Source organism: Palaemon carinicauda, chromosome 28, assembly GCF_036898095.1.
Source record: "Palaemon carinicauda isolate YSFRI2023 chromosome 28, ASM3689809v2, whole genome shotgun sequence".
Lineage (NCBI taxonomy): Eukaryota > Metazoa > Arthropoda > Malacostraca > Decapoda > Palaemonidae > Palaemon > Palaemon carinicauda.
Window position 1 is genome coordinate 44,216,541 of NC_090752.1, and position 18,538 is coordinate 44,235,078.

At 43.0% G+C, this 18,538-nt stretch overlaps 2 protein-coding genes across 6 annotated transcripts in view; both read right to left on the reverse strand.

Moving 5' to 3' along the window:
- Positions 1 to 8,685: 8,685 nt before the first annotated feature.
- LOC137621543 (myosin heavy chain, clone 203-like) overlaps positions 8,686 to 18,538 on the reverse strand; it is a 55,921-nt gene continuing 46,068 nt past the window's right edge. For 3 of the 5 annotated variants that reach the window (XM_068351924.1, XM_068351922.1, XM_068351925.1), the window contains exons 9-12: positions 17,923 to 18,031; positions 17,647 to 17,764; positions 10,541 to 10,715; positions 8,686 to 9,032 (exon numbers count right to left, since the gene is read on the reverse strand). In XM_068351924.1, coding sequence (XP_068208025.1) covers positions 8,715 to 9,032; positions 10,541 to 10,715; positions 17,647 to 17,764; positions 17,923 to 18,031 — 720 coding nt within the window. In that variant the 3' untranslated portion in view covers positions 8,686 to 8,714. Of the gene's footprint in view, positions 9,033 to 10,540; positions 10,783 to 17,646; positions 17,765 to 17,922; positions 18,032 to 18,538 lie in introns of those variants that run through there. The other 2 variants (XM_068351923.1, XM_068351926.1) reach the window with 2 other exon arrangements.
- On the reverse strand, positions 9,069 to 10,523 carry LOC137621544 (uncharacterized). Its single transcript, XM_068351927.1, has one exon. The coding sequence runs from the start codon at positions 10,480 to 10,482 to the stop codon at positions 9,607 to 9,609; it is 876 nt and encodes a 291-aa protein (XP_068208028.1). The 5' UTR covers positions 10,483 to 10,523; the 3' UTR covers positions 9,069 to 9,606.

The window sequence follows — 18,538 nt, forward strand, 5'->3', positions numbered from 1 at the left end:
TGTTTAAATCACTATTTTCATTAGGGTAAATATATTTACCGTGATCAAATTTACAAGAAAATTTTCAAGTCATATTTTGGATTTTTAAAATTTTAATTGTTACGGCGTAAATACAAACCCTCCGCTATTTATATGGGTATGCTTTCAGCGTAGCTGAAAGACGAGCCATGATAATTTTAGTGAGGGATAACTACCCCATCCGCTAGTTAGCGGGTGAGGGGTGGGGTAGACTGGCTAACCCGCTCACTCACACCTCGTGGCTGAGTAACCACCTTACTTTTTGGCTCGGTAGAGAACGGACATGCTGCCGTTTTCTCCCGCAAAGATTTGCCTTGATTGTTTTTCTGTTATTTTTTTTTTCTCGTGTGTTTTCATTTATTTTATACATATATATGCATGTATAAATGGAAATATACTTTTATATTGTTAGATACTTGTAACTTTAATTATTGTTGACAAAGTATCCGGCGGTCTCCGCCGTAAGGGAGTTGTCATTGTTTTGATATTACTCCCCTACCTTGCTGCCCTCCCGTGTAGGTGGTCGGCAGGTCCTCAACAATCCCGTGTGTTAGTTTCATTACTTGAGTTAAAGTTTATAACAGTTCAACTCCCTTTCGAGGAATTATCTTATATGGAAGGTGACTTATTCCCCGAATAGTTCATGTTGTGCAGCGGAGTTATGAATTGTAATCAACTTTTATTTTCTTTTCTACAGATAGCAGCGACGTAGAACATAAGGCTGATGGCTGCGGCTGCTCTGTTCATTATCCTGCACCTCATGTGGTAGCTCGTGAGCTGCCCACGTTACGAGGTAGCACTCGCTCGTTCTCGACCTTCAACTTGAACAAGGCTTGTTGATGGGAAGCATAGTTTGCCTCCAGGGGTTGGAGAACCTTCCCTTACGAGGGAGTGTTAACCTTCCCCTGAGTTGGGTTGCCCCCCATGCTGAGGTAGAGCTTCACACTTCAGCCATTCAGCTACCTTCCCTCTTTCGGGAAGAATTGCGGACAGCTCGACTAGTTTTGCTTCTGCGATCTCGTTGCCAAAGACTGTGCTTCTTCCCCTTGAACTGGGAAAAAGCAAGTCTTAGGCTTGTTCCTCCTTCGAGGGGAACTCTCTCTCTCTCTCTCTCTCTTTCACTAGGAAGATTATTACGCCTATGCTTTTTTCCCATAGAGCTGGGACAAAGCTTGTCTTGGGCGATGTCCTCCTTCGGGAGGACTTCTCTCTCATTTGCGAGAGATTATTACGCCTACGCTTTTTTCCCATAGAGCTGGGAAAAAGCTTGTCTTAGGCGATGTTCTCCTTCGGGAGGACTTCTCTCTCGTTCGCGAGAGAGAGATTATTACTCCTACACTTTTTTCCCATGGAGATGAGAGAAAGCTTGTCTTAGGCGATGTTCTCCTTCGGGAGGACTTCTCTTTCTCGTTCGTGAGAGAAAGATTATTACGCCTACGCTTTTTTCCCATAGAGCTGGGATAAAGCTTGTCAGGCGATGTCCTCCTTCCGGAGGACTTCTCTCTCGTTCGCGAGAGAGAGATTATTACGCCTGCGCTCTTTTTCCCATAGAGCTGGGAGAAAGCCTGTCTTAGGCAATCTCCTTTGGGAGAACTTTCCTCTCGTTCGGGAAAGAAAACTTGTAGGAGTTTGCTGATCCACCAGGGGTGGTCGCAGAGCTTTCTCTGAAGCAGGTTTCCCCTTCGGGGGAACGAGTCTCTCGTTCTCGAGGGAAGACCGCCTCTGGGCATCGGCGGTCCCCCCTTATGCTTATGGTTCTCCTCCAGGGGCGGAGCGAGAGCCTTATCTAAAGCGACATTCTCCTTTGGGAGAACAAACATCCCCTGCAGGGGAGTTATCTTTAGAGTTGGATCAGTCTCCCCCTCGGGCGGAGTCTGCTCTGCGTTCCTCTGCTCTGCGTTCCTCTCCAGAGGATCTTAGAGTGGAAGGGTTTGTGACCCCTCTCCATCCTGGATGTTCTCCTCCTTGTGCTGGGAGGAGACGACCTTTTTGAACCTGTTGGTTCCCCTCGTGGTGATTGTGAGCCTTCAGGCTCTTGTCATGTTGATCCTATGGGTTCTCATGACCTTAAGAGTCTTTTGGGCCTCCATTATGCTGGACTTTCAAATTCACGCGACCTGGAACCTTTGGGTTTCAGTTACGCTGAGCCCTCAGGCTCTCATAACGATGATTACGCTGATCCTTCGGGCTCTCATACCATCAGTCACGATTGAACCCTCAGTGCCTCGTGTCAAGGAAACTTCGGTTTCCCGTTGCGTTATCCTTTGGGGTCTCGCAACACAGGTTACCCTGAGCCTTCTGCCTCTCGTGCCTGTAGTCACACTGACATTTCGGTGTCTTGTGACAGGGAAACTTTGGTTTCCCATTGCGCTGACCCTTTGTGGTCTCTCAACACAATTTACACTTGTAACATCGGTATCGCTGAGCCTGTAGGCCCTCGTGCCAAACGCTACGCTTAACCCTGGTTCTTGTACCTTTAGTCACGCTGACACTTTGGTGTCTCGTGACAAAGGAACTTCGGTTTCTCATTACGCTGACCCTTCATGGTCTCGCAACACAGAATACGCTGAACCTTCCGGTTCTTGTGACCCTCGTCATCAAGAGTTTTACTCTTATGACAGAGAGTTTTCGAACTCTCATCGTGTTGAGCGTTCGCGTGTGCGACCTGCGCTATATTGAACCTCTGGGTTATCGTAGTAAGGAGTCATCTCCCAAGCGCACGTACCTCTAGGGGCTCGCGCAATCACGCTGAACCTTCTGGTTCTTGTGAAACTAGTCACCAAGAATTTTACTCTTACGATAGAGAGTTTTCGGACTCGTCGCGCTGAGAGTTGGCACGCGCAACCAACTTAAAGCACGCGACGAACCTTATGCACGCAACCTATCCTACGCGCCCAACCAACGCTGTGCACTCGAACAACTAGGCACGCGCAATCAGCGCTATGTTGAAGTGCGCGAACAACGGATTTTGATCAAATTGAAAAATCTATTTTTGGGAGAGAGTGCCATGTCGTCCTGATGGAAGGGTTTCTTTAGGTAGCCTTCTAAGGGATATTTGGCACAGTGATACTCCCAGAGAAATAAACCGAAGGTCTCCAGGAGTCTAACTCTGGCGTGAGTATCCAATAAAGGATATCGCATAATATCAGGGGACGTATTCTAGATACGACATGGCAATCTTCACCTCGAATAGATTTAACTCTTTGATATAAGGGGGAAGAGTGGCAAAAGAAGGGGGGTGCAGTTCTAGGTACCCGGTGGACCTCCTTCCCTACTACTACTACCGCAACCCCATTCCTTTTCTTGTCGTTAAGCAAAAATGGCCGCAGATAAAGTAATTTTGGGAGGGTCAGCAAAAGGGTGAGTCCATCAGGACGACATGGCACTCACCCAAAAATGGATTTTTCATTTTGATCAAAATTCGTTTTTTGGGCTCAAGCCATGTCGTCCTGATGGAAGCATACTAGAGAATTGTCTTGAAATTACTATTAACTGTGGGTTTGTGTATGTGCCTTCCACCTTGAATAAGTTTCCTTATCTGGTCTACTAGACCTGTATATGAAATTCTAGATATATGTCATTTCCACTAAACTTGGAGCTGGTTTAGTGCTTCCTGCCTCCAGCAGGGAAAATGTCTATATCGACAATAAGGATTCAAGGTTTGTATTTCCGTTGGAACAAAAGGGAAAACTTTGGAGCTTACCTTTTTTACTTACCATGAGAATGTAAGTCTCGTTCCTTCAGAAATCATTAATGTGATTTCAAGATATAATCCCTATTCAGGGATTAAATAAAACTCTAGTGTATTTTATTAGTCTATAACTGAGGGAGCAATATTTATTATGCAACTAATTTATCAAAAGTAGTTACAACAAAGTATGAATCTGATCCAGCATTTACAACACATCAAAGTCCATATTTCCTCATGTAGGAAAAAATATATATAAATACATTATCGGAATACTGTAACGCAACTCAATGGAGATGTGAAACCGAATCTATCTGACATGTTCAGATGTTCGGAAATGCATAAACAGTGACGCAAACGTTCACCGGCACTGCTGTATTGGTCAGATATGCACCTACGTAGAACAGCATGTTAATCATAGCTGTGATCTGCACTTGAGGGTAGGTATACCCATGCACTGTAAAGTCCCAAAACAGTCCACTGTTCATCGCAGCACTAGACGATGGGTTTTATGACACTACCCGCTGCCACCATAAAGTGTTTTATTTCATGTACTTGCTTCGCGTAATGTTTGTAGAAGACCCTGGATGATCTCCACCCAGTGTATGAGCGGAGTCTTTCAAAGTCCATATGTTGAAAGAAGTTCAACGAAGAAGCAACTTTCCTCGGATCGTGACCTGCGGGTGTACTGTCAGGATCCGCTCTGCGAATAAAGTAGGTGAGCTTCGCTCTCAGTTGTCTTAAAGATGGGTTTGATCCTGAGGTTTCGCCTCTGAAGAGCTGTCCTCCCTTGAAGTTTAAGGTTCTTCAAAGATAGACCTTAAGATACTCTACTGGGCATAAGGAGGCATCTTCCTTCAATTGGCAGATTGTCCAAGGACCCCACCTCTTGGTGGGTAGCTCGTTCTTGGCCAGAAAGGCAGGATCAGGATAAAGGTTCAGTTCTTCTGAGTCTAGGAACTGAATATGGCTTTTGTTTCTGGATAAGGCCACTATTTCACTAACTCTAGCCCCTGAGGCTATTGCAAATAGAAAAATGACTTTCCGTGTTAAATCCTTTAGATTACAATCCACATTGTCTAGGTTCGAAGCATAGTACAAGACTTTGTCCAAAGACCATGTGATGGGCTTTGGTGGGGTTGCTGGCTTGAGTCTAGCACATGCTTTTGGGATCTTATTAAAGATTTCACCAGAGAGGTCCACCTCAAAAGTGTACAGAAGTGGTCTAGCCAGGGCCAATTTTCAAGAGGTAATTGTAATAGAGGCCAGGCCTTGTTCGTGTAGGTGTATGAAGAATGCAAGACAAATCTATCGATATATCTGTCGGTTTCCTTGCTTTCATAAAGGACACCCATTTCTTCCATGACGATTCGTATTGTCTCCTAGTCGAACTTTACTTGTACTCCTCGATGAAGTCAACTTTATCCTTCGAGATTCCAAACTTTTTGTTCGCTGCTAGGGCGAGAAAATCATGAGATGTAGGTTGCTGGTTCTGGAGGATGAAGCGTAGACAGTCGACTTCTGGACCAGTTGAGATAGTACTGGATTCGGCAGAGGAAACAGCTTCAGCTTCAGCTTCAGCTCTAGGACTAGAGGGAACCAATTGCTTTTGGGCCACTTGGGGGCCACTACTGCTGCTGTCCCTCTGAAGGATCTTAGCTTGTTGAGGACTCTTAACAGGAGATTGGTTGGTGGAAATAGGTAAATGCGATTCCACCTGTTCCAGTCGAGGGACATGGCACCCATCGCTTCTGCTTGAGGGTCCATGTAAAGGGCTACGTAACGAGGTAGTTTCTTGTTGTTGCTCATTGCGAAGAGGTCGATCTGCAGTTCCGGGACTTTTTCCGAGATGAAGGAGAATGAGTCTGCGTCTAGGGACCATTCTGTCTCTATGGGCATTCGCCTGGCTAGGGCTAGAGCGTCCACCGTCACATTGAACCCTTGTAGGTGAACTGCTGATAGGTGCCATCCCTTCCTCCTTGCTAGGTAGAAGATGGCTAACATCACATGGTTGATGTGGGGTGATCTCGAGCCTTGTCGATTTAGACACTTTACTATCACCTCGTTGTCCAGGACCAATCTGATGTGGATTGATCTACGAGGGGATAGTTTCTTCAACGTCAGGAAAACTGCCATAGCTTCCAAAATGTTGATATGAAAGGTTCTGAACTGGTGCGACCAATTCCCTCGCATTTTTATGTCGTGAAAATGGCCTCCCAATTCTTCCAAGGAGGCATCCATGTGTATCACCACTGAAGGTTGTGGTGGTTGCAGGGGAATTGTCCGTGCTAGGCTCTTGGCTGTTAACCATGGCCTTAACTGCGTGCGCAACAAGGTCGGGGTCAATCTTAGTTGATCTCTTCGAGCGTTTGATGAGTGTTTTCTCCAGACTCCTGACGCATCTTTCAGACGTGCTTTTAGCACAGGGTTTGTTACTACTGCAAACTGGAGAGAGCCCAGCACTCTTTCCTGTTGGCATCTTGAAATCCTCTTGTGACGGATTAGTCTCCTGACAGATCCCGCTATTTCTCTCCTCTTCTTGGATGGAATGGAGAGGTGGTGTGACTTTTAAGTTCCATTGGATTCATAGCCACTGGAACTGTTGAGCTGGAGAGAGACGACACTTCTTGCGATTGATCTTGAAGCCGGGGTGTTCCAGAAACTGGATCACCTTGTTGGCTGCTTGCAGACAAGTAGTTTTGGATGCTGCCTATACCAACCAATCGTCTAGATATGCTACCACTTGAACTCCTTTGGTGCATAGCTGTTGGACGATTGTGTCTGCTAGCTTCGTAAATATCCTTGGGGCTATGTTCAGTCCGAAGGGCATTGCTCTAAAGACAAACTTCTCCTTCTGTAGTTTGAATCCTAGGTAGGAGGAGAAGGGGCGACTCATCGAAAGATGCTAGTAAGCATCTGCTAGGTCTATTGAGACCGTTTACACTCTTTTTGGCAGAAGGGTCCTTATGTGTTGCAAAGTAAGCATCCGGAACTTGTTGAGTGGTGACAAGTCTAAATGACTCTGAGTTTGTCTGAGTCTTTCTTGGGAACACAAAACAGCCTTCCCTGAAACTTGATGGATCTCACTTTCCTTATTACCTTCTTGTTCAAGAGTTCTGAGGTATATTCTTCCAACAAGGGGGTGGAGTGTTGGAAGAATTCTGGAAAATGGGGTGGAGTTCTGCTCCATTTCCACCCAAGTCCATTCGTGATTAGGCTGTGGGCCCAGGGATCCCGAAAGTGATGCAATCTGCCCCTACCTGGAACCCTTCATTGCTTGGGGGGTTCTGCGGATTTGTTTTTGCGACCACCTCCTCGACCCCAAGAGAAGTTACCTCCTGGAGAACTTTTCTTTGGGCCTTTTCCTTCCTGACTGGGGCGAAAGGAAGTCGATGGTGCCTCTCAAAGGTAGGGTTATAAAGGCTGGTGACTGGGCTACCAGTTGTTGAGGGACCATCTGGAAGATGGTCTGAGGCAGCGTGGTCATGGTCATGGCAGGGAGTTATGCAGGTCTACGTGGTCTCCTTGCCTTTTTATTCTTGGGCTGGGGACCTACGTCCGAGGAAGATTTCCTTTTCGAGGTCATGCCCCACTTTTGGAGAAGGTTCCTGTTCTCCGTGGCTGCTTTGGCAATGATCTCTTGGACCAGTTCCTGTGGGAAAAGGTCTTTACCCCAGATGCTTGAGGTAATCAGCTTCCTTGGTTCATGTCTGATGGTTGCTGAGGCCAAGGCGAACTCTACAGGCTCTCCTCGTTCTGAGGATAGCATATAAGTCTTTCACAAGGGTACCCATATCAGACATTTCTGGGGCATTATGTTGACCTGCACTCATTTTCAGACAGCTCTGATGAGAGAAGGAAGCCGCGAGTCTCTCCTTCGACTCCTGTTCCTTCCTCAGAAGATGGTCCTAAGAAGGCCACATGTGATGTAAAACGTTCAACTGTGAATCAGGCTCTCCCATTTCTATAGGGTAAACGGGGGTGTGGGTTCTATTGGCCTCGAGGATGGCACTAAAGTCGAAGGCCCATTGCTCTTACCAGAGCTTCCTCCAGAGGCTGATAGGAAAGAAACAGAAGGGAGCATACTGAGGAATGAGAAAGAAATCTGGATACCTTCAATCTCGAGGAAGACCCCAAAGGCAAAGAATCCCCATTTGACTTCTTCCTCTTCCTGCTGTACATTTCCCACTAGGTGGAACGTCAGTCTTACATTCATCGCAGGGTGAGACCTGGTTGCAGGAGTGTCTTCTTCAAGCCAGGCATAAAACGTGAGGACCAGTCTCCTTTCTTGACATAAGTTGCCGCACTTACGGCGTGTCACTCCCGCATATTTGCCATCCTCACTACAGCAAACACACCAATACATGCTGGAAAAAGTAAGAAAATTAGTGTCAAGTGGTGGGAATGTCCGTTCACACCAACGGTTGAAATGAAAAGTGGTTTGTCAATGAGTCAACAGGGGCTGGTGCTTAACCTGCTACTGACAGATCTGGTCAGATTGTTTACACTGTTATAAATTTTAATGCCCTTTTACTTCAGCTTCACTGTACAGTAAATCTATCCTATGTAAAAGACGAAGGTTTGTATATGTAGAAGAACAAATGGGATTTTTAAGAAATAATGGCAATGTGTCTACACATTTGGCAGTAATGCAACCATTTTAGTTCTATTTGTTGTTGAAAGCTTATAAGATGCACTAACATTGTTTTCTATTCAAGAAAAATAAAAAATTTTGATATAAAATTAATTACAAGAGCACATAAGTATACTGTAATAACACTGCTCATCTACGGCTAATACAAACTTTTTCAAGCCTCTAGCTAGAATTGTATTACTTATCAAACTCTGTTCATTACTTTCTAAATATTTCCATCCATTGATTTGTTGGTAATTCAACTGTAATTGTGCATCAGAACACCAAGATTATAAAGAAAATCAGGCATTTGATAGCTTACCCAAGTGGCATGAAATAAACTGCATTCTCATCACATATTCTGTTTAATAAGGGCTACTGATACATCTGTAGAAGAGTCACACCTGGTGCCACAACCACATTCTTAAATGCTCCATCATTTGCAAGAACTTGGAATTTTGCAGCTGTGAGATCTTGAGTATAAGTCTCAGTAGAATGATTTTCAACAGATCTTAAGGATTTATCTTGTAAAAAGTTTGCTACTTCAGTGACTACTTCTGGAAGTGGTTTAGGGGAGGAAGATGAATTAATGGCAGTGGCATTTGCAGTCACTTTTCTTAAGAAAGTGACTTCCTGCTGTAGATGGTTGCAGTCACTGCGAGCCATTCGCAGTGATTCTATGAGATTCTCATTCTGCGGAAAAAAAATATATATACATATATAGTTATTTAAAACAGTATTACTGTAGTCTTTTTCCAGTATATTCATTATAAAGTTTTTTTCCAATGTACTGTACAGTATATGTAATGTAATTTTAAAGAAAATACATACTTCTGCAAAATTATAAGGATGTTCTAAAATTGTGACAAGACCTTGTAGTACAATTTGATAATTGCTTGTTACCTTCTTAGCTGTCTTTAATGTGCTACATTCCATGTGTCACACTCATTAACAATATTACATGCATATTACTTAATACACATTTAATATGGATGTGCATCACTCCAGTCTGACAGTGCTAATCAATAGTTCAGAAGAAATATATAATCAATATAGATTGAAGATGTGCTGGAGGTAACAAAATACTTGCAATATCCTTTTCACATACTAAACATAATACACAAGTTGCATTTTTTTTAATAGTAATATATTAATCATAATTCACGATAGTGTAAATAACACCAAATAAAGTACTTTTAAATATTTCTACATTGCATAGGAAATATCATTTGGCATTGTGCAAGATAGGACAAGGACAAAAGCTGGCCTAGGAATAGCTAACTTCGCACCTGTAAAGGAGTGAATCAATCCTCTGGCCGAGGGTATAATTGTATTTGTAAAGGTCATTAAGTCTATACATCGCCACAGCAAGAAACAGTTGGTACTTCAAGCAATTGTTGCATTGTGAGTTGTGAGTGCTGATCATACGTCCTAGACGTGTAGCTTGCTTGTCTACGTCTACTTGAATATCTTCAAGGGCTTGCCCAACAGCTTCCACAATCACTGGCCACCCGAGACATGCATCACACTCACTTTGGCTTGGTGCTACAACATCAGTAGTACCACTCTCATCTTTCTTTTCAGAAGGACTCTTGCTCATGTCCTCAGGAAGAGATGCTTTATTGACAGTCTCATCACTTCCTTTTTCATCAGAAACCTTGACTAAGGCTGGTTTCTTGGGTCCTTCTTTTGGAATACTTGGCTTATCTTTGGTTTCTTTACAGTCTGCAAAGTCTTCGCAGTTTTTTTCAGGGGTACTCTGTTCTTCTTTTGGAGATAAGTTTTCTTCAGTGTGATTTTTAGGATTTTTCTGATCACCTTCATTCTTTTCTTTCGGGGATAAATTTTCTTCAGTATGATTTTTAGGATTTTTCTGGTCACCTTCAATTTTTGTAATCGGATCTTTTTCCATACTACCTGGTGATTTATTTTCATTATCACTATTTTCCTCAAGAGTTTCAAGATTTTCCCCCGGAGTATCCAAACCTTTCTCATTTATTCTGGTTTTATCCTTTTCAGGTAAACTTGGTGGTGGTACTCCTTTAGTTTCATTATCATTAATAAGTACTGTCTTTGATGCATCAAATGGATCTTTACTTTTAATTCCATCCTCAGGATTTAGGACACCCAAATTTTGACCCATTCTCAGAAGAATTTCCCTGCAATATTATTAAAATAAGAATAAAATTGTTGATACATACCTGTTGTTCTGTACTGTTTAATTTACTTCCCATCTTCTGTAGTTTTTCTAAAACCTGTTGATGAATAACACCATGGATCTGAGCCTGTTCTTGCAACCTAACTAAGTGCTCCTGGGACTGGTTCAAGTGGTCGTGCAATCGTTTTATTTCCTCTACTTGAGACATCAGTTCCCTGCTGTTACCCAAGACTCGGTAAGGAAGTTAACGCATTTTCCTAGGGTGCTTTCCCAAACCCCCTCATTCTAATTAGGGTATCAAGATACAAATCTGATCAAGTTTAATAATGTACTTGCAAGTCGGTTTATACCAAAATTTTACACAGATATTGCTTTAATTGAAAAATTCACAGGTTCCCATTTTGAGACACTTCAACTCTCTATAATAGAAATTTAATTAGTTCTCTACACTGAAATTAAACACACCTTTGCCAGTGACAAAATATACCAAGGAAAATTGTTAGAGAATTATTATTAATAATGAATTAATCACAGAAAAGATTTGCACATCATTAATATTCAAAATAAGTCCATACTTTACAATGTATAAAAATAAGGAAAACTAAGAAATGCAAATAAAGTTCATAAAAAAAAATAATATAATTTATTTACTGTTATGGTGGATAGTGCTTTAAAGCACTAAAAAGTCATCTAAGAGTTAAAGCAAATTATAATTTCAATATTTACCAATTATTGATTTAGTGTAAGATTAAAACTTCTTGTTTTGCAACAAGAAAATTGAAAAGTAAGGTTCTCAACAAGTAGGAAAAAAAATTTCTCAGGAGTTTGTCAGAAAACCAAAGAAAATCTGCGATCTGGACATACAAGCTAATCACAGCTTGAAACCAATCTATTGTTCCACCACAACAGCACTTGGTATAGGTAAAGAAATGGATTGACAGACTGGAGAAGCAAGAACAAAAATTCCTGATCATGGCTAAGATTCTTCAAGAGCCATTGAGAAGGTCTGGTGAATTCTGATATATATTCCAACAAAGGCCTAGTCCCAAAGACCCCCAGATCTTGTATTTTGACAAGTTAACCAGAAAGCCTAGCTTCTAAATAAAATGAAAGACATAATTGATGTTTTTGGGCTCAAGCCATGTCGTCCTGATGGAAGTTCCTAAAGGGTAGCTTCCTTGGGTATATATAACTACGGTGATATTCCCAGAGAATTTACCTTAAGGTACCCAGAATTCTAACTCCTGGAGCGAATATCCCTAATAAAAGAACCAGGGATATCGCGAAATATCAGAGGACGTATTCTTGACACGCCACATAGCAATCTGCACCCCGAACAGAGTTAACACTTCGAAGGGGTCAATTGGCAAGAAAACGAAAACGAGAAAGAAAGGAGAGCCGCACGCAAGGTATCTCTCCTCTCCCGTTTCGTAAGCGTGCATTGCGCCGCTTACGGCGCCATCTGTATTCCTTATTGCGTAGCTCAACAACTCAGTGTTTTTCCCTGTGTTATCTCGCAATTCTTGGATTATTTCAACATTATAATGCTTTCTCCAACTTCTTCTGCTTCTGATAAGTTGAGTATTTCTTTTATGTATAAATGTAAGCTCTTGGTAATTTTAAAAGTGATTCGATGGTGATATCGTTGTTACAAGAGCTGTTGCCTACCGGAGGTGTCCTGGACGCTGTCGCTCGCTATGTTTGAGTTATTTAGTTAGCCAGAGCGACGTTCCCAGCTGTTTTGCTTTAATAAATTTAGCTATTCAGCGTTACATAGGTTTTCTTTATATGATGCTTTTAGTATTTCCGTTTTGGCGAAGGATTTGCCGATTCTGGCCTACGCTAGACCTTGTAGCCTAGTCGTTTGGCCCTAGTACTTTCCTGCATGATATTCAGATTTCCGAGTGTTTTAAAAATTTTATTGAAGCTTTAGGCAGTTTTATATATTTAAGATTATGTTGATTTTCTTCCAAGATGGTATACGAGCGAGTTTCAGTGATTTAGGTAATCGATTCTCTTTGCGCCTAGGCTAGTTGTCTATGGGGCCTTAGTATACTTTCTCACACTCCCCGGTTGCTCTCTTCTCTTCGGAGAAGGTGTGCAATCCCTTTCCCTCTATTCAAGCCTTGGGCTTAACCCTAATGGTTTATCTGAATTGACTTTAGATACAACTATATTAGGGTGTTTCTGTTCTTTCCTGTTTCCAGCGAGTCTGGCTTCAGGAAGGGGACAGGACATCAGAGTTCTTAGTCTAAGTCTGTTTCTGTCTAGCTTGTGGTTGAGATTCCCTTGCTAGGCTGACAGCAGACATAGGAGGCTTAGCCTCCTTAGTTCACTTTCGAAGGTTTCTGTACAAGATGATTCCTTCTTTTTGTGATCTAGCAGACTAGTCCAGTGCTGTTGTTCTCAGTGTGGAGGATGAGATCCTCTTTTCTGTAAATAGCAACGCATTCCTTGCTTTGGTTCCGAGTGAGTAGGCGAGTATTGCTGGTCTCCCTCCTCGGATCTCCCCTAGGCTAAGATGAGTTTTCTTGGCTGCGGGTGATTCATTACAAGAGCAAGGTTGGCAGGACCCTCTTCTCCCTTTCCCCCTCTTTCCTTAGTGATGGCCTAGCCATTGCATTCATGTCCGTCATTCTACATCTGTACCTAGCATAGGTTAGGATGTGGGGTTGACTCGGTCCCTTGCCGGCCGGCAAGGGTCTTCTGCTTTGAGTGCTTCCCGGACCTCCCTTGGTCTCTCGTTCTTGTTTGTCTGAAGAGCCAGATGGCATTGGTCAGGAAGCCTGAAGTTATATTCTCCCCTTCCTTATGTGCACTCTTTCGGGTTGCCGGGTTATGAGGCAGTACAGTCTCTTATCCCGGCATTCATTCTGTTTTTCTTCTAGTGTTGTGCCCTAGCCCGGCTGCTGAGTGGCCGGCAGTCGGAGTTCTCTGGTTCTTTTGCTGCCAGCCGGCATTGGTTGTATACCTTTGCCGGCCGGCTACATATCACACCATTGTCTGCCGGCCGCTACGATTAGTGGCCGGCAGCCGGGTGCGGTTGTTGTTTAGCTGCCGGCCGGCAATAGAAACACACCGAGGTTCTGCCGGCCGCTACGTTTGGCGGCCGGCAGCCGGGTGCTATCTTGTGTAGTTGCCGGCCGGCACACGCATTTGAACCAGCGTTCTTCCACCTTATAGTTTATGAGTAGTATACTTTGGAACTAGTTAAGGTGTGTGCCGGCCGGCACATTACCTTCTATACTGTAGCCAGTATTTTTCAGTATAGTATATACTGTAGGGAGAAAACTATAGTATAGTATTTGTTACAACACTAAGTTTTTCTAACACTTTGGTGTAACCTTACAGATAAAGAAAGTGAGTTCTTTCTTGTCTACTATCCAGCATTTTAAAATCACTTATTTGGGTGTGAGCTACACCTGTTTCCTCTGGAAATTATTTATTGGTCGCTCTAGAATAGATTAACCATACGATTTTATTATCTGGAAGGTTGCAGCAATTGACTGTGCGGGAAATACAAGTGTGTCTTTCCTTTCTAGTTTAGTTATGCTAAGCTATGTATATCCAGTGATACGTAGTTCACTTGATACTCATGGAATTTTCCTCTCTTCACAGGAGGACCATCCGAAGTGTGGAAGCGTTTTCTGCAATGTCCGCAGCAAGAACTTCTGCGGACATGATTTGTGTAAGAGGCACGCAGCATGCGCAGTCTCCAAAGGTGATCTCCGGTATTGGGACCCGCAGGTATGTTCCGTGTGCACAAACCTGATTACTGAGGCTTTTGATTCCCCTAAGACGGCGGAGTCAAGGGACGCAGCAAGGGAGAAGCTTCGTACCTGGGTAAGGGGTTTTCAGAAGAACACTTCTGGGCCCTATCTTCCAAGTGAGAAGATGAGGGCTTACCTTTTCCCCAAGGTGTCAGCTAAGGCAGTGATTCCCCAGCCTCAGGTGGAGATACCAGTGGTTCAGATCCCCGCGGATGCTGAAGTCACGGACGCCCTGCAGGACATCCAATTGAACGATAGGATGTCGGAGGTGTCTGAGCGTCTGGAAGATGACCTTCTGGCAGAAGACCAGGATGAAGAGCAGGCTCCAGACAATGAAGAGGAAGAGGTCGACGAGGTGTCGGCTACTCCGGTTCAGGCCTCTGAACCTATTCCCTCAACATCATCCTCTCTCCCAGATGACCTGGGAAAGACCCTTTCCTCCATCGTTGGAATGATCCAACAGATGCAGAGGGAAAATAATGAGAAGGCTGCTGCAATGAAGCTGGAGATGCGGAGACTTGCAGCATCACGTGGGCCCCAGAAGAAGCTCAGCGTGAAAGACCTTCCCTTGTGCTCAGATGCCAACCCTTGGAAGTATGCTGAGCACATGCTTATGACGACGGGAAAAATCGTCATTTCGGAGAAGTTGGGCTCAGTCCCCCTTGAGGAGGTGGAATTCTGGCCCAGCAAGGAGTCGTATCCGGACTGTTATGTCCGTCTAAGGAAGGAACCAGCCTCAAAGGAAGAAACGGAGCCGACGGAGGTCATAGTTTTGGACCACGCTAAGGCTCAAGCTTTACTGCCAAGCTCGATGAAAGAGAGGGGCTTCACAAACTCAAAGGTACCTGCTTTGAGTAAGAAGCACCCTTCCTTTGTGTCCTCTCCTTCTAGAGCCTTCCCCTTTTTGCAGAAAGGGTTTACGGCTGTGCTGAAAGCAGTCGAGGCTGGTAAGCCATGCCCCTCCTTGGAGTAGTGTAAACCTCTGTCTTTGGCCCTACCCATGGACCATAAGGACTGGAAGGACGTCCATCTTACCTTCTCAGTCGGGAAGTTGGAGGCTGATATTGCCGGACGTCAGTTCGGTGAGAACCTCCCCAAGCTGTCTGACTTTCTTTTGCGAAGGGAGCTTGAGACAAAAGAAAGATTTCATCAAACGACTCTGGAGACAATGGCAAGTGACCCCAAGGTCCATGAAATGTTCATGGTAGTGGCTAAGACACACCTAGTCACAGTGACGAAGGACCTTTATAGCTTCGTCAAGGCTAGGAGGGCTTGTAGGGAGTTTGTGTTCGCCTCGGCTGCGGTAAAGCACGAGCCAAGGAAGCTAATCTCCTCCAACATTTGGGGCAAAGACCTCTTCCCTAGTGAAGCGGTCAAGGAGGTTGTAGATAAGGCCGCCACGGAGAATAGAAACCTTCTCCAGAAGTGGGGCCTATCTCTCCAGAGAAAGTCTTCCCCGGATGAGGGTCCCCAACCAAAGAGGAAGACTAAGAAGACTAGGCTACCCTCTCGGCCAGCCAAGCCATTCAGACAGCAGCAGCAACAGCAACTGCCTATGCCAACAGTGCCCCAGATGGTGGCACAAACCCCGACCACGTACCAGTGGGTACCCCAAGCCGTGTCGACGCAGTCTCCGGCATTTAAACCAGCGTTCGAAGGGCAGTCAACTACCTTTCGAGCGAAGCCTAGAGGAGCAGCCAGAGGTTCGTCTAGACGCCCCTCAAGGGAGAGGGGATTCAGGGGTGGTCGCGGTCAAGGAGGCAAGGCCTCAGGGCAACAGCAGTCAAAGTGAGATGATACCGGTAGGAGGGAGACTTCAGAATTTTCGGGATCGGTGGACCTTCGATCCCTGGGCCCACAGCCTACTCAAGAATGGACTGGGTTGGAGCTGGTACAGCACTCCACCCCCGTGCCCTCGATTTTTCCAACACTCCACCCCCGTTCTGGAGGAGTACATTCAAGAACTGTTGGAGAAAAGAGTAATCCGAAGAGTAAAGTCCATCAAATTCCAAGGGAGGCTGTTTTGTGTTCCCAAGAAGGACTCAGAAAGACTCAGAGTCATTCTGGACTTGTCGCCACTCAACAAGTTCATAGTGAACTGCAAGTTCAAGATGCTAACACTGCAACACATAAGGACCTTACTGCCCAGGAGGGCATTTACCGTCTCCATAGATTTGTCAGACGCCTATTGGCACGTTCCAATCAATCGTCAACTCACCCCTACCTCGGGTTCAAGCTACATCGAAGACTTTACGCTTTCAGAGCCATGCCATTCGGGCTAAACAAACAATCTGGGAAATTTGGGCAATTGTTAACCTGTTGCAGACACATAAGTAAGACTGAAACCCAATGCAGAATCAAGAACACAGTTAGCCTATGAGTAGTAATACTTTATTACTAATATTCTTTTGTTTATTAGACAAAAAACTGTATAGAGTTTGTGGATTCAAAGACCAGGAATTTTGGGTTAGGTATGGATCACGGGTTTGCTGAACGAAAGAGATACACTGTAATAAAAATATTTTGAAGTTCAGTAAGAATAAAAAGCTTAGAGTCAAAAATATTACCCAGTAAAGAAATGCCAAATGATCATAAATAGTTTTAGAATATCATTTGACAGTGATTACTATAGCAAATGATATGAAGTTGTATTGCAGTAAAAGATCAGATACTCCCAAATTTTGTTTAAGTCGAGACAGATACTTCACCGATAACCACCACTTCTGCCTCCAACCATACAAGAAATAATTTTTTGAAAAAACCACTGTTAGCTTATTGATTTGTGGAATCAAACCATGATTAAGTCCATTAAACAACTTCAATGCCAATTAAACCTGCCATATATAATGTTTCAAGTTAAATTCAATAAGGCTCTCTAGACTACTCTACCTTTTTAATAGCACTTGTTTTTATATATTTATGGTCTTGCTCACCTATGCAATAATATTTAAGAATTTAAATAATACTATATATACTATATAAACAAATTAAGATGCTATAACAACTGATAAAAGCTCTTGAGCTTCAAATGGTCATAAATCCCTATCTTCTGTAAATAGATTTTTCCGAAAACTGTTGAATTAAAAGTCCTTTATGTAAAAATTACAATGGTGATTTTTTCCCAAAAGATAGATGACTATTGTAAGTTTAAATCAAATTATATATATATATAATACTGTCAACTAAAACTGAGGATCTGAATATATTTACAGCACTGCTGTTTCCTATACTGTATCTAATATTATTCTTTATGATTTTTCTGAATGATGAAAATTCTATTCATATATCTTTTCTTTTAGAAATAAGTTTTTCCATATACCTACAACTAATATTTTTTATGACTTAAAACTTGAATGAGTGCATATAAGGATCAACTCACCTATGTTGTTCATTGTCATCCAAAATTTGTCGTCGCATCTCTGTTACTTCCTTCCTAAGGGCATCTACAGATTTTCGATGCTCAGCAGAAGCATCGTGTAGAGCTTTCACCTCCTCCTCTGTTAGGAATAAGCTTTTCTTAGATATTACACAGTTTGGTATGTTTCACAAGAAAATATTCTATTCGTGGAATTTAAACCACTTCTTGTGGTGCAATGGATTTTTTCTTTTTCATTTTCTTATACAGTACAGTATATGACTTTTATTTATATTTTACCATGTCTATCTTGTAGAGAAGAAAGAAGGGTGCTCATTTGGTGTTCAGCTGCAAGACGCTCACTTTTGACATCGTCTGTTGACTGTAGATCTCTTGTTTTTCCAGGACCCTATAAAAATATACAACAAAACATGAATATGAATTTTTAAGATGTGGCTTTTGTATAATATAAACTACAAATGAAGTCTGAATATATGATTAAGGTATAGTACTGTATTAGATATGCTTTGTATGTACAGTAGTTACATATCCATCTTCAAAGTAATTGTAGTACAGTGAATTTTTTTTTCTTTTTAATAAATTTATGGGAGTGTACATCATTAGAATATCACAGATTTCTTAAAGTAATTGTGTTTTCCTAACTATACAAACCTGAGTCGTTTAATAGGCAAATGAGTTCACCTTACCTGGAAACTGCAGTTAAAATGCGGTAGTAGTAGTTACTGGAGGGTGGAGGGTAAAATCCCACCCAACTGAAAGTGTAACTTAATGACTCGGGTTTGTATACTGCGGTTAGAAAAATTTCAAATTACTTTTAAAAGTTTATGATTTGTTCCTATACTAATACAAACCACTGATCTTTAATAGAAGACTTATCATTAGGAGGCAGAAGTCC

What these genes read in the sequence shown, in the direction of transcription:
- LOC137621544 (XM_068351927.1), bottom strand. Translation starts at nt 10,482, where the DNA reads ATGGGTCAAAATTTGGGTGTCCTAAATCCTGAGGATGGAATTAAAAGT.